We start from the raw sequence: 26,526 nt of genomic DNA, 5'->3' as shown, positions 1-26,526 counted from the left end.
ATCAGGGGTATGATGCCTATTACACAGCAAAAAATGCCCCAGAGACAAACCATTTACACTCTTTTTCCCTAGGAGCAGGTGAAGAGTTCAGTCACCCTTCGCCAGGACAGGGGTTCAGCTGTATGCGCTGTACCAAACATATGCTGAACAAAAAATACTTCTAGTATGATCCAAATACAGGACTAAGCTTTCTCAGACCTTCTGATGCTACACTCACTTCTTCAACATACCTAATCTTAAGCAAGAAACATAACCCAAACAGAACACAAAATGTGCTTTGAAAGTCTTTAATGGAATTTAAAGTAAAACTTTCCTTACACAGACATTTTCTTCTTACAGTGTAAAAAAAATGTAAAATTGCTCAAACTTACAAACTTGGAAAATTAGAGACATTTCAAGTATGCAATCAACTTCATTTTATGAAAACAATGTATATTAAAAGTTCAAAATGCATGAATTTTTCTAACATCCTGTGCCCCTGGTGGTTAATCTTCCTTTCCACTACTGACCAAAGGAGGCGAAGTTCAGTCCCAAGTGGTATCATTCACTGAGGGGGGAAAAAAAACCCAATTCATGTAAGTAACAATTCTACCACTCTGTAAAGATGATTTGAGAACTGATCTGTGTCCTGCCCCGTAACAATTAAGACCTTTGCAGACAAGATTAGCTGGAGTGGAAGGCTCATGTATCTTTAATACAGACAATGAGTGCAGCTTTGGGAAGTTTGCTGCCAGTTTATGAAATCATGGATAGACAACAGGATGGAGCTGTTCTGCCAGAAACGCTCTGAGAAGCCTCTGAATGTTTGTGAAAAAGACAGCTTGGACATAAGATAAAACAAGAGTAAAGAGCTGATGTTGGATATTCAGCTTTGTTCAAATAAAACTCAGTAAACACAACATGTCCCTGTCGGGATTCCAGTGACTGCCATACTCTAGCTGCAGGACAGTTATTTTTCAGTGTTGCATCACATTAGCTAATGTTTATACTACTAAAACCAAACAGTACAGAGTTCTCTTTAAAAGGAAGATGCCTATAACAGGTATCTTTCTTCATATAATCTTCATTATTCATCACACACACATTACTCCTGTGATTACTCCTGTGGGTAAAATTACATTTGTGACACAAGTCATAACATACACTCTAAACCTAATCAAGAAAAATAAAATTTGAAAACTAGCACCTCACCTGGTTTGAGTCCGAGTCCATTTCAAGGCATGGCGTGGAGGTACAGCAATAGTTGGGTGGTAAAAAGTGCAGTCTGGTCTTGTACACTGGGTGTTAAATCTACAATGCTAAAAATGAAAGATTTCAGAAGAGGCTACTCGGAACTGGCTGCCTGAACTCCTGACCTCGCTGGCTCCTGTGTGTTACATGTCAGTCTGTATCTATATGACATACCTGGCTGATGGCTGAGAACAGCTACACAGACTGGTGCCATCAGTGCAACCCAATAACAGAAGGAAAGCCTTTTCCAAAAGTTTTTAAGGGTTAGATGCTCCAAAACTGCCACTGCATGGACAGCTGGAAGCTCCTTGGCTTTTAAACGTTAACAGAGTTTAGTTTCAATTGATCTGTGTGTACAAGTCAGGAGCGTGACACCGCATTATCTGCAAGACAGAGGAAAAGCCGGAGTATCTGGCTAATAACAGCTGGGAACAGAGTCCTGGGGCCCCAGGGCATTTCAGGGTTGTTATGGGTTGAAAAAGCACTGAACTTACTGGTGTAAGAATAGGCAGGGACACAATTCTATGGAATAGAAGTACCCAAGTTATAAACTCTTGTACTACATAAATTACATGAATATACTCCAGGATAACTGATCAATCTTTAAAGTTCTTGTATACTGCAGCACATCCGAATGAAGAGTCAAGAGTCTGAAATTTATTCCTTCCATAGAGGCTACAAGATGTCCTCCACCCCCAGCATCCTGGATGGGCAGATTCCTGACAAGTACTATGGCCAGCTGCCTGTTTAAAACTTCCCAGAAGCATCTGGTAGAAAAATTATTTAACAATATAATTTTCCAAATTCTTTAAGTCACTGCTTTTGCATAGTCTGTTTCTGAGTTAAAATGTGAAAAGTAAAAGCAAAGTGTGAAATGCTAGTGACATTTCCTGACCCAAAGTAAGGTACTTCAAGTATCTTTCTGGAAAGGAAGGGAAAAGATAGGAGAAAATTCTTACTTTTGGGTGGTAAAATGGACATTCCATTTTCTTACAAGCTGGAAAAAACTTGCACAGCGGACTACTGGAAGTTACAGACAGTGTGGGTAGTGGTGCTAAGAGTAGAAAAAAACAGGAAGTGAGTCTGGATCAGAATAAACTGCTTTTTTAACATAGTTTCACACAAATATATCAATCCTTCTGCAAGAAATTACATTTTATAATACACCAAAATTCTGCAAAAACTATGGAATGCGTATCACCAGGCACTATGTGGATCTCATCCTGGGGTAGAACAAGACTATCAGGTAATCATTAGTCTCGGTTCTTCACCATTTCAGGAAAGTACCATGGTCATCGCAACAATTCCAACAAATTAAGCCAAGATTCTGGTAGGCAGAGACATTCAAATGTTAAATTCAGGCAGCAGCAAGCCTGTTAGCATTGAAGCTAATCAGACCGAAAGGCACGGGCAGTGCACTTTCCAGGAATACAGAGGAGCTGCTGGAAATGATACAGGAGATGGATAAGCACATTGTAGTCGGCCTTCTGGCAAAGTAACAAAACTGCACCATGCTATGACTAAGTGCTAAACCGCTTCCTAAAGATCATGACCCTAGTGGAGTAAAGGCCCTCCACTTTGGCACTGGTGAAAGGCTCAGGAATACCAACCTGTAATCCAGAGCTATTGCCTTTGCTGGGTAACCTCACCCCAAAAGCCATCTCATCATTACATAAAGATAACTCCTACGGTGTCATTAAAGAAAAAAAAAACAACATTCATACAGAAACCTCTGTTTTCAATTTGTGTCACAAGCTCTTGGTATAACAGGTGAAACAAATGTATAACATGAAACAAATCTGAGCAAAATTGCAGTGCTAGCTAATCCCTCCAGAAGAAAGGACTGCCTGTGCAAGTCACCACTGTGGCCTTGCCTAGATTTCGTATGGACTCTTGCAGAAAAACATTCAGGGATTTGTCTGACAACACTGAGTTTTTTGTTTTCGCAGGCACACTGGATTATTATTCTTCATCCGGTATTAAGAGTTGAAAGAAAATTAAGTCATATCAAGCAAAAATTATTTTTTCCACCATTGTCAGTTTCTTCTTCCAAATACACTGTTTTTCCTTCAGCACTTTCATTTAAAGCTCAGAAAAACAAGAGGTGCTCACCTGGTTTAGGAGGTGGATGGGGGGTTCGTCGACTGGCATGAGTGTAAGGACAGTCTGGCTTAGTGCACTTTGCATCGTATTTACAGTTTGGATGGATGAACAAGCATTTATCAGCAAATTTGCAGTTAGGAAAAACTCTGAGGGAAAAGAAATTAAGTCATAAGCCCATACTTGGAGCAAAATCCCCAAGCAGCTCTTGTGCACGAAAGCCAGAATATCACAGAAAGCCAGAACTACAACAGGGCTTGCGCACGTGTGTTAGTTACTTCCAAAGCAGAGCATGCGGGTGTAGTGTACTAGCTGCACGCACACAGGTCCGTGTTCACCTTCCCTGCGGACACTCTTTACATGCAGGAAATAACTGAACCACTTCACACTCAGTGGCGTTTGGTAGCAACCTACTTGTTGCAAGCTAAGGCGCATTATTTATTCTTAGTGTGCAGTGCAGAGCAGCAAAGGGACGGTGAATTCAGACCTTTGCACAGAGGGACACAGAACTGACTAAGTAATATGCTTTGTTTACTGAAGAGAAAGCGTTATTTTGAAGGTAGTTATGTCAGATTTTAGAAGAAAATTCAAATGTCTGAGTAAATGAAGCTACCCAATCTGGTAACATTTATCTCAAAACAGAAATGATTTTTCTAGACTGTTGCTGCTTGTGGAAGAGAAGGCAAAGGACAGCACACATTCAAGAGTTAGCCTTTGGTTTCAAATTAAAAAAAAAAAAAAAAAATCACCGCATTACTATGTAATGATACCCTAACATGTTCAAAAGTATTCTGACAGCTAGCAGGAGAGTGCCTCTTGTTTTAAGACGACACAGATTCTCACATCTCTAAGCAACACAAAAGCACCAGCCTGTATGCTAAACTAAGCTTTCTTCTGCATGAGCACAGCTGTGACTCTACTTATTAAAAACGTCACTGTATTCTGACACATGGTAGATGGGAGGAAAACACAAGAAATGACAGTGTGAGAATCTAGCTGTGATCCCTACCCTAACACACTTATGCTGCCTTGAAATATTTACTAACGCAGAAGGGAAATCTGTAGCACTGAAAGAAAAATAAAAGTAACATGTCAAGTGCATGAGTTTTGCACTACTCACTTGCAAGGTAGTGTGGGGTGATGGTACACACATTCATCTCCATTTTTACAGGCAGGCCAGTACTTGCAGCGCTCAAGCACCTTCTCTTGGTTTTGCAGCACATTTAACTCTTCCATATCCACTAGGAAGGAAAGAAAAAACGGAAAAAAACAAGCTGGGACCTTTATGATTCTATATGCAATTTGGTGTACACAATGTAGCATAATTGAAATTCACAGTATTTCCTATTCTCTCTCTCCTTTTAACCCCATTCTTGATAAGCCTCTATTAATCAAAAAAGTCATAACAATAAAAATTTATGGACAATTATATCTGAAGAAAATTTCCAAAACTATGAAGTGAAAGAAATTGTAATATTGGACTGACAGCAGCCTTTTGGTGATAAAAGATCAAACTTGCACTGTTTACAAGCAAAAAAAAATTAATTTTCTTCACAAATCCAAATTCAGGTGTGAAAGTCAAACAGACCAGATCTTGATCAGACAAGACAAAGATTCTTCAACTGAACCTCTTATGACTGTTCCGCTGAGCCATGTGTTAATAATAGCTATGCTTCCTTTCTCTGAGATATTTCCGCCTCTAGAAAATTATTTCAAGAGATAAAGTAAAAAAATCAACTTTTACACTAATCAGATATGATTTATTAGTATGGGGACACACACTGAAAAAGAACCACTTTCATGTAATTTGCTTGGACAGATACCACCTGAACCCAGACTCCAATCCAAAATGTATTTCAAGAAATTCCAAGCTGAAACATTCAATACCTTCACTACTCTTACAGGAATCGGGGACTTTGACTTTCTATTTAACATTATTTCTAAAACCTCATTCTGCAAATTCAGGCAATTAAGCACATACCTTCACTGTCGTCTTATCTTCCCAGACCTGCCTAAACCTTTGGCTTTTCAAAGCTTTCCAGGACTGCTAGACTTACCCCTCTGATCTTGTTAGTGACACACTTGCTCCAGCTTCATTCCATCCTCAGCCTCATTTATGCCTTCTCCTTGCAATGCACCAAAGCCAAATAATGCTATGCTAGTGCAAAACCACACTGCTTGTACAAATCACTTCCACACTGACCAGATTCTGTGTGAACTTCTGGCTAATGTAGCTAATCAAGTAAGAAACCTTAACAGAGATATAACTTTATCAGCAACACTCTCCTGTACCAAATAGCTTTAGTCGGGAGTATGAAAGAGACTATACTAGTAAAAGCACAGATTTGCAAGGGTAGTACTCTAATACGTATTTCACTGTACTACTAAAACTCTGCCAATGCATACACTCCTTTCTTCTTTAATACTGCCTGATACGTGCAGTACTTCTGCAGCCAGTGGAACTGAAAGGATGTGGACTTAAAAGATCTTTTGCTTTTCCCCCGTGATTCTCTCATAATTGCATTACAGCTGGATCCATGAAATTTAAGAGTTCTCTGTATAGCATCAAATACTATTATTTATTTAGTTCAGAAAATCTGGATGCATTGCTACTATGGAAAATAAAGGTCTTTATTTTCATAAGAGAACCAAAACAAAAGAATCCAAGCATGACCTATGCTTGGTCTATGACAAAATAATATCCTCTAAATTTTTCATCACTGCGTCAGCACTCTAAACAATTCAAACATATGCTTCAGCAAGCAATTTCCCATGTTATTCAAAAGGTATCCTGAATACACAAATCTTCAAGTAAAATAACACACTGTTTAAGTTCTACTTTCAGAGATTCTAGCAACTTGATCCTATCAACACCTTATACTAAACAGGCTTCTTTTGATATCACAAATCTAGGCAGAAACATTAATACCACCTCACGTATTTTTTAAAGTTTAATGCATGGCAAAACATTCATCATAAAATCTCCTGTCCATCAGCATGGGGACAAATGATAACAGGTCAACCAAAAGTGCAGATTTCTGGCAATGAAGACAAATTACATTTTCAAAAGAAAAACCCCAAATTTTACCAATATTGAGATGTGTGGAGAATTACCTATGTGCCATATTGCTCTAGTTTACCAAGATAAAGGCTTCCAAAGATATGACCCCACTGAACTACCATATTTCATTTGCCTAAAAAACGCTCTAATTTGAATAATAAACACCATCACTTTGATTTCTTAAGAATGACATTAATGCTAGATCCTGTTGGTAAGCATAATTACCATCACAGCTTTCCAGCTGCCGGGTTACAATTTGCATCTGCTGTGCTCTAAGGCCTTTTAATCCTTTTCCAGCACACATATTTTGGGTAACTGGCTTTAATCCTTCAGTTATAAACATATCTTCCTCTTCTTGATCAGAAAGGTATCCTGGTGGACTGGGCACGCCATCCAGCGTCACGATGAACTTGGGACTAGCAGGTTTCTCTGGCTGTGCCAGCTGGTCTCTATCAAACAAAGAAATGTAGTAAAAATAGATTTTCTGACTTGAGAGGTTTGAGTAGAAGTGAGCTGCACTAGTAACTAAAAGTAGTACAAGCTAATCCATGGAGAGTCATGCAGTAACCAACCTACTTTTAATACTACTAATAATGTACTCTAATTAGCAGTTTGCCTTCTAGTCTCCCTGAAGCACTAGTAAGAAATACAGCCTTCAATGGCATACAGCAGAGAATCTGGCAGGTACATTTCAGTTTGTTGCATTCTGCTCAACAGATAGATCCAAAAGCTCATTTACAGACATAGTTAAATAAAAGAAAGTGATTAGTCTTTTGAGGATTTTACAGTTTTGAGACAAAAAAGTGAGGGTAAATGCCATTCTTGGAATCATGAACCTTTTATCACACAAAACCAGGTGTCTCCTCAAAAATACTGAACAGCTCATTATGAAACACTGGGTGTAAAAGCTTTTAGCACTAGGAAGAGAGAACTGAAATACTGACATTAAGAACTTTGATGCTCAGCCTGATCCAAAGATCATTCTAGCCTAATATCCTGTATCTGACAGTAGTCAATGTGGATAGAGGAGGGAGTATAAAAACAGGGCACACATATGTTTTCTCCACTGTTCCGCTGTCCCACCCACTTCACCTGAGGGATTTCCTGAATAGCATGTGATTCTAAATATTTGGAAACACACTATGGAGTTCTCATGTTTGACAAACAGTGATTTTATCTAAGCCACAAACAGCAATCTGACTAATAACAGTCCTAAAAGTAGTAATTTTTTACCGTGTCTGTATTAGACGTCCTGAGAGTACCCGTATTGCCTCTGTAGCCCTCCTTCCCAATTGCTGATTCTGCGGCACTATTTCCTCTGATAACTTGGGCTTCTTCAGGATAAATGACCTGGTATCTGTGTGGACCATAGACTCTGCATCATAGTAATCTGAATTGAGAGAAAAATTACATAGAAAAGAGGAACATAAGGTTGTAGTTGCATCTTACTTACAGCACGTTTTTATTCTTAACTTACAGCATATTTTTTAATATCAATTTACATTGTTGACAAGCGAATTTTGTTTTAATTTCTTACTAGTAGCTTCCAGAAAACATTTTTACTTCCATGCTTATTCCACAGAAATGAATCGACAAGAGCCATAGGCCATATTAGGCCAGACCAGGAAACTTTGTTACTGGAATGGCTGTGCTGAAACAGCACTGAAGGAGGTCCACACACCTCCCCAGTATCTCTCGGGCTTTGAACACCTACTGATGTTAACACTTTCATTACTTAGAGATGTAGAAACTAGAAAATTCTAGAAATCAGTATAATTAATTGAAAAGGAAGTTACATTTTAATATTCACTGACCAGTAGTGTTCAATTTGAAAACCAGCAATTTTTATTTAGGAATAAAAGATCACAAGACTTAACCTTGAGTCACTTGCAAAGTATCTTCAATCACAGGATCAATCTGGAGCCGAGAAGAGAGCTCCCTTTGTTCAGCTCCTATAAAAACCCCCAGTAATTAGAAGCATATTTTACTGTATGTCAAAATTAAACTATAGATTAAAGACATGAAGCATACTCTTCTAATTCCTTTGATTAAAAAAAAAAAAACCCACACAACAAACTTCCACACTTCTAACAAAAAGAACGCATTCTCATTGTTATGAACCCCTTTCTCATCGTCTCAGAAACAGTAACAAGTTTTCTCCAGCATTTCAAAATCTAAATACTGAAAGACTAGTCTTTCCCATAATCATTGCTCAGGACAAACTAGATCTGCAGGTATGGCAACTTCTAAAGGCCAAATTTCTCCTCATTTGTAGAGGTGTTGACTATTCAGAGAACATGCACACAGGAAAGCAGCTAACAAGGAACTACTTTATAGTCTTCTTAAAAGAGGTGGAACAAATCAGAGTAGCACTGTTCTATATTTGACTTACAGTTTGAAAAAAATTATTTTGCTTCCTGTAGGTTTCCTAAGCGAGCTGCCATTTCCATTTCAATGGCAAGCAAAAATATTTAGCATAAACATTTTCTGTACATTAATTCACAGATTTAAGCTGCTTCTTACATACTTTACAGATACAATTTCAACTATTATGTCGGCAGAAAGATTCCAAATACATCCATGTGAGAAATAAGAGACTGAAAAAATAGATTTTTTTTTTCTAGTAGTGAATATTTAGCATTCCTTAACAATGACTATGAGCTGATGTAACAAAGGTCTTACTCAAACTAGATTTCACTCAACAATCTAAATATCTAAACACAGCAATAGTGAACAAACTTTGTTTTACAGAAGTCATTTTCCACAGTCTTATTTCTATGATTCCTTGTAACTAACACAGACACACACACTTCTTTATTTGTAACAAAATCTTGCTGAAAAGATATACTGATTGCCTTTAAATGTTACCCTGTTTTCCTTCAAGAGGTGGGTTTTTTTCGAAACAGAAGTAAAAACAAAGCTTACTGTTCACACGCTTATCCTGGTATCAGCTGTCCCATAACAGCAAATATAATATTTCAATATTTACACAAAAAAATAAAACATTAGAACTATTTGTGTGGTAACAATACGTTGGAAAGAATCTTTTAATGCTTCATAGGCTGCAAAATTATTTCAAATGAAGAGTATCTTAACTCTCACATAAGTTTCATGACAAAATTACTGCTACATGATATTAAGGAAACGAATGCAAAGGATGGGGAAAAAAGAAGTTATCCCAATATAAATGGATACATTTTCTTATGCAAAATTATTCTTCAGTGATACGCCAGAATGCTATACCACCCTTTGCTTACTGATTAATTCCTCTGAGGTGATCTCTCTGTGTGTGTATATACACACACACGTACCTATCTTACAGCCATGCTTTAGAAAGCTTCTTGGTTTTCAGGCATTTCCACATGCAACTTCTGACGCTGACTAAAAAATTAAAAGCATTTCTTTTCTCTGCTCAGCCTGCTGTAAAATGACATTCACTGGTATAAATTTTTAAAGAACATGATCAGATGACCTTGAATTCCTTCAACTGTCTGCTCCTTTGGCTCTTCTACTTGAAGCTGAGAACTCGGAGCAGGTAGTCTGTTTTGCACATGGATTACTTCTAACTGAGATTCTTCTGGGCTAATTCGAGTTCTTGGTGCAACTGGAACAGTCTGTTTCTGTGGAACTTTAAATAAAGAGACAATGGTAAATCATTTACATACAACCCAATCATATAACAGTATTATTTTATATACGGTGCTAAAAACTCTAATTCCTACACACACAAAAAAAAAATCCCAAGCACCTCTCTTCACAAAAATCACCTTTAGCTACTTGTAAAACTGTTAGTGTGAAAACACATTCATGCATGTGCATAGAGCACTGTATGAGTGGCACCTCAGAACATCTACTTGTAAGACAAAACTGAATGACAAGGATTAGAGTGACATCAGCAAAGTATTCATTCGTCCACTTCTACACATAATTAATTTGGTACTTTCTTATGGTATTGAGATCACTTTTCCTTCCAGCTTTCATATAAACAATCAATGATTATCAATGCATACTTTTCATACAGTGTCAGCTACCCTATGCTAAGGTGCTTGCAAATAGAATATAAAACTTGATGACAGCAGAATCATAGAATCGTTTGGGTTGGAAAAGACCCTCAAGATCATCAAGTCCAACCACTAACCCAGCATTGCCAAGTTCACCACTAAACCATGTCCATAAGTGCCACATCTGCACCTCTTTCTAAATACCTCCAGGGATGGTGACTCCATCTCCCTGGGCAGCCTGTTCCAATGCTTGACAGTCCTTTCTCAGTGAAGAATTTTTTCCTAATATCCAATATAAACCTCCCCTGGTGCAACTTTCCTCTCATCCAAGTGATTGTTACTTTGGGAAAGAGACCAACACCCACCTCGCTACAACCTCCTTTCAGGTGGTCGTAGCACGGAATTTGGGAGTAGCAGGATGACAGGTTGGCTTCTTCACTCGGCTTCTGCTAAGACCGTCAGAACTGGTTGTGAAAAGCTAAGCATATTCTTCCCTTGGCTGAGTATCACATCAGCATTCAACTTCTGACACATACAACTAAAAGGTAGCACTCAGTACTGGATTCATCATTTATGATCCTACCATTTTGTTCTACATTTGTATTTCAAATTAGCTTATTTCCATATTCCATTCAAAATACTTAAAAAATTACATGAAATATTACCTCTGAAGTGGAAGAATCTGCATGACACTTCAGATAAAATTCATTCATCGCCTCTGTATTAAACCACAAAGTGGTTCTTTTTGGTCTCTCCACTGAAATATTCTCATGTTGGTAAGCCAAACTACAAGCTCACCACTATTAAAAACCAATAGTTTTAATCAATTTTAACATTTTCTGGCTATGTTCTATTTCCTGCCATATTGCTGCGTACACAGGAAAGAGCTTCCTGCATCACCTCACAGTACTGTTCCCTGTGTTGCTGCTTTTTCCACCATAAACACTCCTTGCTGGATAACTGGCATCAGAACTTAGAGGCATCAGTGCTCCCACCTCTTTTCTTAACAAACTGCTCATTCTGCTTACCATCTAGAATGAAGACAAGCTCTTAGTGCTTGGGAGGCAGTTATGTTATTTGCTATTCATGAAGCAGCATAATTTTCTTTCAGAAGTTCTTTTACTGTATGAAATATATTTTGTAAGTAGTCAACCAATTCAACAGTTTACTAGCACTGTTCTTAGCTATCAGTTCTAAGCTTGGCCACAATCTTTATTAGTCATCCATACAATTGTTTTAAAACCAGCTCAGTCTATATCCCACTTCTAACATGCACGGATACCTCCTCCAACTCAAGAGCCTTTGAACACAGAAAACTCCATACACATCTCATGCCTTTAGATCTACTTATCAGCACCCGTGCAACATTGAAAATACAAGTATCGACAAGAAAACAGGGAAGTTCTCAATAACCATTTTGTAAATATGCTTAATGCAGAAGGAAGATACATGTTTCTTACAGTTAAGTTTGCAGGTTTTGAGAGAGAGAGCAGGCAAGAGATTTTGAGCAGCTTTCGGTCTTGCTCCAGATGGCATAAAAGTCATGGTTTAGGTAGTTTAGTGAATGCTTCTTCCCTGGCAATGTGCAATGCTTCCTGCTGACAACGCTAGGTTTATTAATAGCCAATGAAACAAAAGCACACAAGATAACAGCTGGATTTGCCCTTCTTCAGCAGAAGTCTCTCCTAGCTAGGAGAACTAAATGCCTACACACAGGCAACTGCTCAGCTGCTGTACCAACTTCTACTCAATAACTAAAACCACTGAATTAAAATTGCAGCCTCACTGTTTGAAGACAATATACGGTGACATATCAGTCAGTATGTTGCTTGTTATTTTGCACTTCTATTACCTATATCCAGTGCATTTTGATTTTTTGCTGTTTGGCTTTTTTCTCCTCCCCTCTCAGAAGGGAGGAGGAGAGTACAGAAGGGAAAAAAGATCAAACAATCTGCCTAATTCTGAACACTTTCCCCTTGGCAAGTATCAACTTCAGAATACTTCTGGCACTTCCATTTTGTATCTATACACATTACAGACTTAGTATCTTGATTAATATATTTTAAATAACTCTTTCCTCCCTTTTTTATGCTTTCACAATTCATCACTGAAGATTAATGGAATGTTCTAGGGACATGGAAAATCCCTTACATGTATCACTGACATGCACTATTTAACATTCTGCTTTACTCCTAAGCACTATCTTTAGCTTGGATTGGTAAAACAGGGCTTGGAAATATACACCTTAGCACAAAAAAAAAAATAATGCTAATTACCAGTGGAATAATTAGTTGTTTTTGTAACCGATTCTTGTGCTTCAGAGATTGCTTTCAGTATTAAATTCTTATTGGCCTGTTTTGAAGGTGGCAATGAAGGTCTAAGGGAGATAAAAAAATTAATTAATTGTACATGAATTGCAACAGCAACTGTATCCATGGTAAACACAGATATTTCAGCAGCTTAACACAGTTATGTGTAATACCGATACAAATCACCACCTAAAAATCACTTTATCCATATTTGTTTTCAGCTTGTTAATCTATTCTCTGAGTGGATGGGGAGCCACAAAACGCTCTCAAAAACAGAAGTCCAGAGGTGTGATTTTGCCTCTCAGCTTAAGCTCCTGTAAAACCATGCTGCATCTGAAAGGCACAAACTCTGCCATTTATTTCCTCCCACCTCTGCCCCTCACATGCCTGTTACTACATTTGTGTTGTCACTAGTAATTATGCAGCTGCCCCAGGGAGTAAGACCCAGCTGAAAACTGACTATCAAAAACATATTAGCTGTAAAAAAAAAAGCTTTCTGTTTGTCTTTGAACATCAACAATAAGGAAGTTTAAATCAGATAAATGTGCCGCAGTGCTGAAGATAAATTCAATAAAGTGTATTAGCTTAAAACAAATCTTATACAAGCTACATTGTAGATCAGTAGAACCATCTCTTCCCTAGTTTAAATGTTCTTTCTCTTACTGTTGAAAATCAGATACAAACCACTGATGTACTTTGACTGACACCTGACATTCAGACAGAATTAGGGAGCAGAAAAAAGGAAAAACCTCTCAAGTCCTTTCGAAAGTTAAAATCACCTTAAAAAAAAGTGATAATTGGTTTGAAAACTATTTGTGAAATAAGAACAAAGCTATTAAAACGCTTGGAAAATTATTTTACCACATTAAATACCTGGTCTGAGGCATGCCAACATTAATGTTCTTTTGCCACTAAACTTCTCCCCAATAGTGTAAAATTTCACATTCCATTGCAGCTTATGCACAATAATAAGAACAGGTTGAAAAATCAGAGGAAAAAGGGTGTTATAAACAGACATCTCACCCAGAGTTCTGAGATAGTACCAAAAAATATAAAAACAGCTTCCTGAATTTTCTCTGTCAATTTTCAAAACTGGGAACAGTTCTCCCCAACTTCCAAAGTTTTTGTTCATTAGATTCATTCTTGAAACCACACAGAATCACTGAGATCTTAAGTACCTTCTTTCTGGCTTCGCAGGTACAGACACGCTGCTGGAGATGCTTCCTGTTCGTGATCCATAGTCGTCGTCCTCCTCCTCGTCTTCCCCATCATTAAAGAACTTTTTCACTTTGACTACTGAGCTTACAACAGGCAACCGTCTCTTCCTGGAGCTTTCTTCCTACAACAGAGCAACCAAAATAATTAAGCATATAATGTGTATTAATAAGCCAGCAAAGAAAATATTGTAATTCTATGTATAGCCAGAAGATGAAGAACTTCCACTCAAGTTGAATAAGTCTAGGACCACTGTACTGTCAGCAGAAACAAGTGACAGCACTAGAGAGCATGAAAATCAGACATTTACACTGAAACATCTCATTAAAAATGTAACTGTAATTAACATTTAGAAAAGGAGAAGAAGAAAGTCTAAAGCACAGACAATTTATCCAACATCTACAGAAAAAGCAGGATTTTCCTAAGAAATTCATACTATCCTTCAAGATGCACCTGTTGAAAGTCTGATAGAGAAAAGTGATATCAGTATGAATGACTTTCTCCTCTGTATCAGCTCTAATTTTACATTAGCATGAGGATTAATTTCTAGCAAGCTGACATATTCCAAAGGACGCTAATAGCTAAGCAGAGCCAGGATGGTCCAGTTTAGGCAGGGCAAGATCCCTGTTCCAACACAGCCACTTATCACCACCACAGTGCACGGGGTAGTAACAAATTTAAATGCTAGGCTGCATGAAAGCATAGGAGAAAGCACACATCAATACTTCCTATAGGAATCATCACTCACCACAGAACTACACAGGAGCACCATGAGGCATCTGGATGCCAGGTTTGTATGCAGTACCCTTTAAATGATCCTATATCCTCCAAGGAGATAGAAACATCCTAAGGGATGGACCTGGACTACACCAATACAGCAAATTCGTACAGTAAAAAACCCAATACCTAAAGAAATGACCTTTTTAAAGGTAAAACTTCGGAAAGCACAAGAACTTGTCTAAAAGAAGGTAGAATACAGCACAGGTCCACAGTTCTAAGAAATGCTCCTCCAACAGCCCTCTTCTGGACATTATTCATGAAATAATAATAGAAGAAAATCACAAGACCTTTTTCTAACATTTCCAAGGAGAGAGGTGACTGTCACTCACCAATGATTTATGTACAGCCCTAAACAAATCAGAATATTCTCATTCTCACTTCCCCATCCTAAAAAACAAAGATACCAGCACATGTATTCGTAAAGCATTCTAGTTTTCCGAATGAAATTCGTTGTCGTTTGTACAGAACTAAGTAGTAGCAAAGAGCTATATAAGCAGTAACAAACACAGATGCACTTGGAATACAAGGTATGTAAAATTCCTGCTTTGTTATGACATTAGCAGCTGTAACAATCTTCATTCTTCTCACAAAGGGCTCTTAACTGGTTCATATGTGTAGTCTTAAAACTATCAGCCAGGACTATCACCCTGCCTGGCTTAGTCTGGCCTCCAAAGTACGTAGGGCAGTAATCACCTTTCTCCTTGTACGACACTCACCCAAACAGTTCTTAAACGCAATGGTTCCAAATAGTATAATAATATAAACCTAATAAGCAACATATCCAGGCTTTCGAGACTAACGTATATCTAGCATATGTGTGAATAAACAGCATCCCAAAAATACTGATTTACAGAACTGTGTAAAGCTGGAGATTTACATAGCACTTACAGAAGATCATGCTGTTCCAGTGATCTAGAGATGAAAATTATTATTTCCGATTCATCACATGCATCATAGTGTGCTAACCCATTAGTCTAACTCAATATGGCATGAAGATGTATGAGCTAATTAACTCTGAGCTGCAGCAACCTGTCTGATGTTAAAAAGAGACCGCATAGTTTATCAGTGGACTCAAAGAATGAAAACCCAAATCTACTGGTGGCAGTGACAGAAGTCCTTTGATTTCTCTGAGGTGAAGATTTTACTGGAAGTATACATAGTAATTTAGGTTCCTAGCAAGTGAAAAATATCACAGTAGTTTAGATCATACTAACCTCGCTGCCTACTTTATCAGCACTAAGTTTGGAGGTGGGTCTGTAACTTTCTGCTAAGCTGCCAAATGCTTCTGGATTGCACGGCTGGCCTGTTTCCAAAGACCTGCAGCTTTGTGCGTCTAACTGCCAGCTCCCCTGTAAGCTGCCCTGTTGTGACAATCTGTGCACATGTGTATTGCCATCTGCACTCCTGCTAGCTGGTGGTCGGTAGATTTCAGCAGAAGGACGAGAAGAACCGTAAGTTACAGTTACAATAGGTTTCTTCCGTGACAAAGGATTCTCCTGCACAAAGTTGAGGTCTTCATCAATTAGATCATCTGGTTCAGGTTTAATGTCAATTACAGCTTCAGAAGGTGACAATTCCCTCAAAGGCTTGACTGTAGATGTTAAGCGGGGTGCAGAACCATCTTCACAAGACTGCCTGATAAAATAAGAAATTGCCAACTATTAACTCATCTCCAAAGAAAGCTCTGGAAAATGAGAACTGTCTTTTAAATAAAGCCAGAAAGGGTGAATCATTAAGGTATTATTGTTTATACACATCTAACACACTGATTGCTATCTTTAGTTTGGTTAATTAATCTAAGCCCATATGGTCCTTAAAGAAATGGAACTAAATTCCTGATTTAATGTTTTTTATGCAACAAATTGTAGCAACACTTTACTTTTCAAAACTACTTTGATCTTTCCAAGTAGCCGTGCTCTTCAGAATGCTCTTCACACAACTACTGTCTAAATGTGTGTTAGTAAGTAAGCAGAAGCTTTACCGTGAAGCAGTGTTCCTTTGCTCCTGTGAGCTAGTTGAAACTCTTGAGTCATTTTTTTCAGTCCGAGTGCTGGAAACTGCAAGAGGTGGCAAGATATCCTCACGCCTCCTCTCATCGCTCACACATGAACTGCTTTTGCTGGAAGGAAGGTTGCTCTCAAAGATACTAGATTCTGAAGATTTTACACTAGTTGGTTCTGTGGAGACATTTTTACATCAAAGCACAGCAATACAAATTTTGCAGTAAATGTAGCTAAGAAACTGCAAACAAAACATTGCACAGATCTGAAAACACAACAAGCTGAAAGCTCTTTTGGCTGAAAACATCAGCGATAAACACCAAGAAATAAATTCTGGACTCAGAAATAAATTCTTTATCTCAAAACATAAAACAATTTTCTAAAGAGTCAGGACCCAAAAGACCATATAAATTCAAAATTAACAAAATGGTCAGCCAAGATCTGTTTTGAAACTCATTAGACATGCAACACTATGCAGAAAAGATAAACCTACTTTCACTCAAAATTAATTTTCTTGCTTACCAGTAGTCACGGACCGCAGCTTATCCAAAACACCATGGAGCCTGAAATACATGGGGGACACAGAAGGAAGCAAGAAAGAAAAAGGAGAAACAAAAGAATTTTAGCTTACATTCACAACAATCATCTTTCAGAAACCAGCTGTATTTCCCCCCCCCCATAACAAGCACCTCATTCATCTAAGACTTCACTTTCCGTTAACTAACATGTTTAACCTCAAAAGGGAGGCTTTAAGTATCTTGCCTCCAGTGAGTCTTCATACATGCAGGTAGGGTATTCATCACATCATCTGCTTTTGGCATTTACTTGGTTTACATAATTAAAGCCAGTACTTTCCACTCTTTCATTGCAATCAACAGTGTGAGTTAAGTATCTTCAAAACGAGTGACTCAAAAAACCTAAGGTAGAAGCCAAAAGTATAGCTGATAATTTTACTTCATATATGAAATTAATGAAATTAATTACACAGCAGTTAAACATAATTCTAAATAGAAACCTAAACAATATAGAGTTCACAGCACTTAACATACTCAGGATTCTTCCAGCATGCTTTGTATGTACCAACAATATTCTTTGAGACACATCAGTGAGCAAAAGCATTTCAGCAAGGTGCCAAATTTGACGTTTGCCTGTGAAAAAGGCACCAAGCTGAAGCAATACAGAAAATCAAAAGGCTATAAAATAATAAAGCTGTTTAAAAATAAATACACATTACAGTGAGAAGAAAAAAAAAATTAAAAAGAAATCCCAACTTAAATGCATATCCTACTCAGAATTCAAACCTGACCATGGGCATCGCCATAACTTTGAATGAGTATTAGAAAGGAGTTAAGGAACAAGAACATTGAAAACTGGAAAAAGTAAGATTGCATGTGCCTAAACAAAGGCTTATATTCACCTGTTTGTGATTTTTCATTAAAACACTCTTCAGTTTTGTCAACTGAGCTCTGCTGATGCATATCAGTTTTCACACTGACCTCCAGATAACTGTGACCTGACACTTGCTTCAGAGTAAGAAGTGTTGGCCAGCCAGCAGGACTGTCAGGTCTGCCACAGAATTGCTGTGAAACTTTTGCCAGATGACCCCAAATTACCAGCTACAGGACAAATCAAGGGAGGCAGACCTCGTTGAGTATTGTATTCCGCCAGAGACTCAATGTTTAAGAATGTAAACATTCTAGGTTGCCTTTAGAAGCAATAAAAGCATATAAAACTTCCAACTACAATGATATTTAACTTTTTTCCACCAGTCTGCTTACAGCTAATTGCATAGGTTTCATCTCGGTTTCTTTTTCATCATTCTTTTAACCAATACCTTCTTTGTTACCCAATACAGCACTCTGACATTGAATTTGTATTTATAAGCAAATGTGGATACTGAATTGAGATTAGAAGACTCATTACACTTGGAATTTAAGCAGCTGTCAAAATCAGCAGGAGGTATAATATCTACGTATAGCTGACACTCAGTTCTAGATATATATATATTAAAAAATAATCTTAATTTCTCTTCCCTGCTGAAATTTGCTTTCTCTACATCTTTATTATTTTTTTGAATAAAGTTTTAGTTTCATTTACAAAGCCATAAAAGTGTTTTCTGCTACATATTACTGTGTTATTTCTTATTGTATATCAGGATTCAGTCAAAACCCTAATATTGGAGTTACCCCCATCAACTTGTAAACCTCACTAATGTGTCTAACTGATTTCCAAAACCACAGTGAGAAAGACAACTACATGACTTACTGATACAGTGAAACCCAAAAGTTTTGCCTAGGCAGGCCACAAGAGGGAACAAAGAACAGAAATGCCAGTGTACTTTTAAAAAAAGGGGTGCATGCTTAATTGCACTCCTTTCTTATATTTTTGACAAATGCCAGGAAAAAATTTAAAAATTGAAAGCAAACTCAAATTATATCAAGTAACACTGTTACATGGAAAGTTTAAATAGTTAATACAGTGAATTGTAACAGCTAGAACTAACTTACACTTTTTGTCAATGTTTATGATTTCATAACATACCCAACTTCTAAAATGTTTCTCTCTGCTATTTAATAGCATAAAAGCTCCTAATCAAATAAAGGGGAACTTGACTAATCACATAGAAGAAATACTGGAAGTTAATGTAACCATTCAATATGAAAATTTCAAACGAAACAAACTGAAAAAGCAGAAAAAATGTAGTATTTCTCTAATCTATACAAACCAAAAACGTTCCTTAAAACTATATTCGGTTAGAGACTCAGAAATAAGATTAACTTGAAAAAACACACAACTCAGAAAGCAAGAAAAATCTCTAGAGTGAAATATCTGCTTGTATACTGTGAAACACGGAGTTAAAGGTTTATACTGTAAGCCAAATTCAGTATTAGAAAATGCATGAGAAATACCATGGCTAAGGCTGTCATGCAGCATAGCGTAACCCATGCTGGCAGGAGTTCAGAAAAGATATGTTGCTAATTTGTCCTGCTCACAATAATTCTGAGGTTCTACTTTTATTTTGTAGAGCTGGGTGGTGGTAATAAATAAACAGCCTGAGAGGTGGGAATACGTAAACATTTGGTGCTAAGCCTTTTCAAAGACAGCATACAAAATTAGATTCACTACTCATCTGTCCCGATATAGTAATTCCCATGCACAACAGCAATCTGAAGCATAAAATTAGCATAAAAGCAAAGAAGTTTGTCTTTGAAGAACTATTTCACATCTAAGTACTCTCATGCTCACAGTGGGCTTTGCAGGAATAGTCTTTTTTAAGTCAACATATGGCCCTCACTTACCCGAGTATTTCACACTTCATTCAAAAATTTGACTGGACTTACAGCAAAGAAAGAATATAAACCTTCCAGTGCTTTCCCACTTAATTATCACTGCAACAACCTAACAGTTGATAGACTAATTTACTTATTAGACCTGCAAAGGAAAAGTTTTGATTAATGTAAATTACACAACGGGGAAAGTAAGTAACTTCTTAAATTCTCAGGTTTCACTTATAGAAAGCAGTGCTGATTACTGGTAAGAAGTGTGATAAGTAGCTTACAAACATACCAGACAGTAAACCTGACAGTATTGTTTCCAAGGAAAAGGGAAAGGTCTTCTGTCATCTGCTCCTGACTCTTCTTATTGGCCACCATAACCATAATATAATCAGGGAGCTCTTCATCTAATAGAAAGAGAAATATTGTTTTAAAGTATAATAAATCATAAAAGACATAGTGAACTTCTTTAAACATGTAACCAGATTTTTTTTTTCCAGTTTTACTATAAAGACTCCACAAGCAGATTAGGTAAGCAAATTAACAAGACTTCCGTTTTCTCTGAAGTTCAATACAAGTTTCAGCTATGAGTGAGAAATAAAAGATCATTAGCTTCACAAAAGCATAAACTGAAGATAAGATCAAAGTATTTTAAAAGTGAGTAAATAAAACACATAAAGGACAAGATAGAAGAAAGGCACTCTGTTGCCTATATCCTTTTACTTGAACACTAACAACTGTCTACAATTTTCATCACTTCAAATATTGACAAATACAGTACCTTATCCTTGTCAAATTTCCTTTAGATACAGAGATCAAACAAATAAATATCCCTTTCTGATCTGTGCATTAAACAAATCAAAATTGTATTAAGTTCCAGATTTTCCATCTATAAAAAAAATCCATTCCCTTGCTGGGCTGTTCATACAGGGTACGCCTAGTCATCAGAATAGACAGGAAGGTGCTCAGAATTTAATACATTAAGGGTTTGGGGAATGTGGTATTCGGCTTTTTACCTTGGCCTAGCTCTGATCTACTCTGAAGGACTGAATGGCACATTTGTTGCTCAAGGGCATTAGGTATGCTTCTTGAGCACATATTTCCATTTAGTTTAATCAAACACCTCATGTTCTCCAATACCACTCCATGACATGAACATAACAATAGTTAAGTGAAGATAATTGGGAAATCCACCTCAAATTGGGCATTTGAACCAAGGCACTAACTCAGCTGTGCTCATTTCATCAAGTTAAGTCTGTACACAACATTAAAAAGACCTAAAAAATGAAAAATCTTAACTAGAAATCAAAATACAAATCAAAGGAATTGCCTTTCATCTATGTACCCTGTAAATAATTGATCTGTACCCCAGACTACAGAAATAACATTCATACATTGCACCTGCATTTCACTATCACTATTCAAGTGTTCCAACATAACATGTTTCTAGCCTAAACCCTAACTTTTTTTGGTAGGGTTTTTTTTATTTTATTATGTAAACTACAAGTTGCACAAGATAGGTGGATACCCAGACCTAGGAACTTAGAATAAACTTTCCTTTTTTGGCCAAGCTACTTTTAAACCTGATCAGCTCTTCAGGTGGTTCAACATATGATAAAGTAACAAAGAGACTTTTAGTATAGATCAAAACATAAGTTAGCACAATTACCTGTAACAGTACGATAGAAAAAGGAAAGAAAACAACTGCTTCTCTCAGTGACTGTGTTGGCTTATGTTAACTTAAACTGTATGTAAGACTACAGTCTTTTGAAAACTTTGATAGTTGATGAATATTTTACTATATTTTGCTTTACAGATATGAATTTTTCCTTTGTAAGTGCTACACAACAAATAAGTTTCAACATGTCTTGTTGTAAAAGACCTTTTAAAAGAAAAGAACTAGCAGTTACAGAAAGAAACAAAAGCATGGTTCTTGCTCACAGAGCCTAGAATGAGGGAGAACCTATTTTTAACCGAAAAGAATAAATAGTGTGTTTTTGAAAAACATTACTTGAAAAGTTGTCTAACATACTCTAGTCAAGAAAAGAAACCTGAAAAATGACAGAAATTTGGAAACAGTTGTTTAAAAACAAAAAAGAGGCCAAGGGAAGTCAGATTTGGCAATAAAGAATACAGAGTTATTTAAAGAAGATCAGCAGCAGACCAAGAAGAAAGAGCAGACATTGTATGCTGATCTTGGGAACTGCATTCTCAATACAGGAAACAGAAAGAAAAGAAAAACAAAGAAAGAATAATCACCCATAGTTGGAATCAAAGAATACTAGTATTCTACCATCCCCTTGGTATTAGAGATAAGAAAGATTTTTTTCAGAAATGCAGGAAAAGGCAGACAAAGAATCAAGGACTGAGAAGCTGAAACCTAGAATGATAGCTAAAAAAACAAAAACAAGTTACCGAAAAAGACAACTTTTGAGATGGTGAAAAAAGACGACCTTACAATGAAAAAATTCTAAACACAATTCCTTGGCATCTGCTGAGTTCAGAATGTCACCTCACAGGTAACTCCCTTCAACAGAGTCAATACATTTTGATTCCATAAATACAATGGTCTCCTTTAAATAGGAAATAAGATGAATTCAAGATCAAACTACAAACTTTGAACTTGGTCCTGCAATTCATGGTATCTCTAAACTATGCTCTCAACTCCTTTCCTTTACCCGGGATCCAAGCATCATCACAGACAACAAGGCAGTTGCAGGACTGAGGTATTCTGCTTCCAACAGAATAATACTGTGTTAAGTTACCAACTTCTACTGCTGTAAAAAACAGCTGCTCTTAAGTGCAATATCCATTTAATACTGGATTCAGGAAAAAAAGAAGCAAAATCCCCACAACATTCACACTGCCCATCTCTCTCTCCTCACAATCCAAAATAAAATCTCACCCTGCCTCTAAGATTCAGTTACATATGTTTCATGAAGACTAGATTAACATAGCTCTTAGTTTTTCCCTTAACAGTCAAGCTCTTACACTTTGCAGATTTGTCCTACATAATGTTTCTGACATGGCCTTTCCACCTCCTAAAACAGTCAGCCTATCTCTGTCGTACAGTAATATCCTTTCCCCTATTTGTGACAAATGTCTCACCTTAAATTCAACAGGCTGTTGAAAAGACTGACTCCACCTCAGACTGGTCACAGCTAACCGCTGCTATATTTGTGAGGATCTTGCTTTGTATAACGTTTCTCCTTGTGCTACAAAGAAACTTCCTTAAATATTCACAGACACCTATTGTTTGTTTTTCTTTCAAATCCCTTGCCACCATTTCTCCTTAAAAGGGGAGACTGTTAGCCGCCTTAGTTATTTCCTCTTAGTTCTTCATACATCAATGTCCATGTACTGCCTTCTCTTAGGCTTGGACTATACGTATTTTTCTTTCATACTAGTCCAACACTTCAGATAACTCACTCATGCTTAGGGCTTCTGTATGCAGTAACACAAGTAAGAATAAGTAAATATGCAGTTCCATTAACTAGCTGGTTGTTTCCTATCTAACAACAACGAATCTAAAGAAAATTGCCAAACACAGGATAAAACTTACCAACATAAGCCCCCAGCTCCTGCAACTTTCCTTTTATAGCACCCTAAAAAACAATGAAATAGTATTTAAAGAATAGAGCAACAAAGTACTTTTAACTGCAAAACGGTGGGAGGCTTAGCAAAGTTTTTCTCATTAACTGTTTGAACATGTTGTTTTAACATGTTATTTTTCCTGTTCTCCACCGCTCATGATATAAACGTTGAACAGTGAGGGACTGATGGCAGAATAGCAAAACCTGCCAGAAATCTCACACTCTCTACCATTTTTCCTACATACCAGTTCCTGGTGCTACCAGAGAACCTGCGAGTCCCAGCCGTCCTTTTTTAAGCTGAGACCATCCGGGCTCATAAAATAGAAAGAAAACGAATCCCGGATGGTTTGATAAAAGGCCGTTCTCGGCTCAGCAAGAAAAAAAACCCGCCAGGATTTTCAAGCCATGATTGCTGAGTGAGAGCAGCTGACAACCTGACAGTACCGGGGTCTCACACCCGAACGCCCGGTCACAGCTGCTCCCTCTCCCGGGCAGCCCCCGGTGACGGGCCTGTGTCCCCGCGGGCCGCTCCAGGGCGAGAACTCCAGCTGCGGGGGAGAGATGGCAGCTCCGGGGTACGGCGGGACCGAAGCAACGCTTCCCAAAACAACGACTCTCCTGCTCGCGCCCCTCTCCGGGGAGCCCTGGGGCCGAAGGCCGCCCGCTGCCAGGAGCTCCCGGTAACCCCGGCCCGGGTGGGGGTTCATTCCGCCGCTGCCTTCCGCCGGAGGAAGGGGTCTCGGCTGTTGCAGGGCCCGCAGCGGCCCCGCCACCTCCGCGTCTGAGGGGAGGCCGGAGGGAGCCCGGCGCCTCAGCCATCGGCCGGGCCTGCCCCCCCACAGGCGGGGTCAGGCCCCTGCCGCGGGTGGAGAGGGAGCGACCCGGCTGCTTCTCTCTCACCCGGATCTTGCGGCTGATCTCGGTGCCGATCTCCATGGTCGCGCCGCGCCGTGCCCCCTCCCCTCCCGTCCCGTCCTGTCCCGTCCCGTCCCGCCCCGCCGCGGCCTGCCGGCTCCGCTCCCGCCGCAGGCCGCGCCGGCTCTGCAGCGCCGCGCCGGAGAGTGCGAGGCCTCCGCCTGCAGCGCCCCCTGCCGGGCCGCGGCGGGACCTGCGCCGCCTGGCGCCGCGGCGGGGCCGGCGAGGCGGGGACCGCCCTGACGCCCCTCGCAGCCCCCGGCTCCTCCCCGCGTCCCTCGTCGCCCCCTTCCCAGCCGCCGCCCCGGCCGCCTCCCTGGGGCTGGGGGCGCGCCCCGACTCGGTCAGGCAGTGCTCCGTGCGCCCCGCGAGCGCTGGGGCGGCCCGGCGGGTCGGGTAGCCCTGAAGCGGTGGCGGCGGGGAGAAGGGGGACGGGCGGCCCCAGCTGGGCGGGCGGTGGGCGGGGGGACTGGGCCGCCCGCCAGCCCGGTGTGAGCCCGCGGCTGCGGCCTGCCTTGCTCTGCGAGCACCGGGCAGCCGCCACACGCCCGGGAGTAAAGAAAACAAATGTCTCCTCTAGTGGATTTCTAAATAATTGCGTGTCAGAGGCTCTGCTCTTAGTCTCATTGTCACATTCAGCTTTTAAATTGCCTCTTCATTCATTCCTGTTTTTTATAAAACTGGTTTATAAAGTCCTGCCACATGCCTTAGGATGAGTATGAATACCGTAAGATTAACTGCAAGGTTATTTTAATAATCTGCAAAAGTACAAAATTTGAAGATTTAAATATCTGTTAAAAACCAAATGTATTATGGTATAGCAATACACAAAAGTATTGAAGTCACTTTCAATGCCATACTACAGCTATACTATAAAAGTATTTTACTATTGAATTTTAGTTTTGTGATCCCATGTTAGACTGATAAGCCTTAAAACTATGCCTTTTTTTTTTTTTTTCTTAGAGGTTGCAGCATCTATTAGTCTTCCTGCTACAAGGGAGGAAGAACTACGTGGAAGTCATGTTTGAGCCATACCATTTATGTTTTGCACCAATGTCCCAGCTTCACTTCAGCTGATTCAGTGAGTAGTAAATTACAGAAAGCCAAGCCTACAGATAAAGGGCCCTTTACAAGTAGTGCCACTAGGTAAAATAATCTCCAGGCATTGTTGTTAACAGCTGTATTAATCTCTTTCTGCATCACTGCTCCTAATATAAACCAAACATCATACAGAGATAGCATAGACTAATTGTTGCTAATGATCTGAGCTGTTTGCCTGACTGTACTTATACTGGTGTTACAGTGAGATACAACTAGTAACAGATTAGTTTAATTACAACATTCCATTTTAACCTTCAAGACACACATTTTGCTCTCAAGATTTCAAATAAGTTGTATTACTTTATTATTGGAACAAGAAAAATAATTTTTGAAGGACAGAAATACAAATTGAGTTTATTTCATAACTAATGGATTTACTTTAGAAAGAAATACTGCTGAAAAAAATGTATCATCTGTGAATAACAACAGGAGCTCATTGCTTCAAGTTCAGCACTGCGTTATGTGTAGGAAAACTGTCTGTTTTCTTCTAATAAGAAAATTCTGTAACTTCAGTTATTTAGTATGGTTCAACATTTTACAGTGCCTTATGAGTAAAAACGAATCTTGCAAACATGAAATTTCAAGCTTCAAGCATGTAACAGACATATTGTATGCTCATTTTTCTAGCACCTTCCATTCTATCCACTACCATCAAGAAATATGTAATGATGCATAAAGACCCAGCTACATCTGCTTTTTTGCAAGTAAGAAATAAAATGCTGAAAAAACAGGGAGGCCTCAGACACAGAGCAAAACCACAGAAGTGGTGAATAAAGTGAATTTGTTCAGAGAACAGCTTTAAGAGTCACATGTAGAATCAAGAGGTATTCTGACTTTTCAGTTCATGAAGTCACTATTTTGCATGGCTAGTGAGTAAATCAAGGTATTTTTTCACATGACTTCTTCATTGTTTCAGCATCCTGGGAATGCACCTTTAACTAGTAGT

General features: G+C 38.7%; 1 protein-coding gene across 2 annotated transcripts; it reads right to left on the bottom strand.

The window, feature by feature from the left end:
- Positions 1-271: 271 nt before the first annotated feature.
- Positions 272-24,555, bottom strand: ZC3H14 (zinc finger CCCH-type containing 14). 2 transcript variants are annotated; one of them, XM_074868558.1, is made up of 17 exons: positions 24,009-24,555; positions 23,534-23,576; positions 20,264-20,378; positions 17,219-17,259; positions 16,678-16,873; positions 15,911-16,331; positions 13,880-14,040; positions 12,669-12,769; positions 9,864-10,019; positions 8,269-8,343; positions 7,625-7,781; positions 6,617-6,840; positions 4,451-4,571; positions 3,343-3,479; positions 2,190-2,284; positions 1,192-1,298; positions 272-547 (listed from the first exon to the last, which is right to left on the bottom strand). In XM_074868558.1, exons 1-17 carry the CDS (start codon positions 24,498-24,500, stop codon positions 541-543), a joined length of 2,649 nt encoding a protein of 882 aa, XP_074724659.1. In that variant the 5' UTR covers positions 24,501-24,555; the 3' UTR covers positions 272-540. The 2 variants fall into 2 exon arrangements, with proteins under 2 accessions (XP_074724659.1, XP_074724661.1); XM_074868560.1 differs by having other exon boundaries at positions 24,465-24,551.
- Positions 24,556-26,526: the final 1,971 nt, after the last annotated feature.

Source organism: Strix uralensis, chromosome 4 (assembly GCF_047716275.1).
Source record: "Strix uralensis isolate ZFMK-TIS-50842 chromosome 4, bStrUra1, whole genome shotgun sequence".
Lineage (NCBI taxonomy): Eukaryota > Metazoa > Chordata > Aves > Strigiformes > Strigidae > Strix > Strix uralensis.
The sequence above is the reverse complement of the archived record's forward strand: the minus strand, read 5'-3'. Positions and strand labels throughout refer to the sequence as shown.

Coding starts and splice junctions, on each gene's coding strand:
- ZC3H14 (XM_074868558.1), bottom strand. CDS start 24,500: ATGGAGATCGGCACCGAGATCAGCCGCAAGATCCGGGTGAGAGAGAAG. Junction 23,577..24,008: donor CGTTCGGGTGTGAGACCCCG/GTACTGTCAGGT, acceptor ATTGTTTTTTAG/GGTGCTATAAAAGGAAAGTT. Junction 4,572..6,616: donor GCAGCTGGAAAGCTGTGATG/GTAATTATGCTT, acceptor TTTCCTTCCTAG/TGGATATGGAAGAGTTAAAT.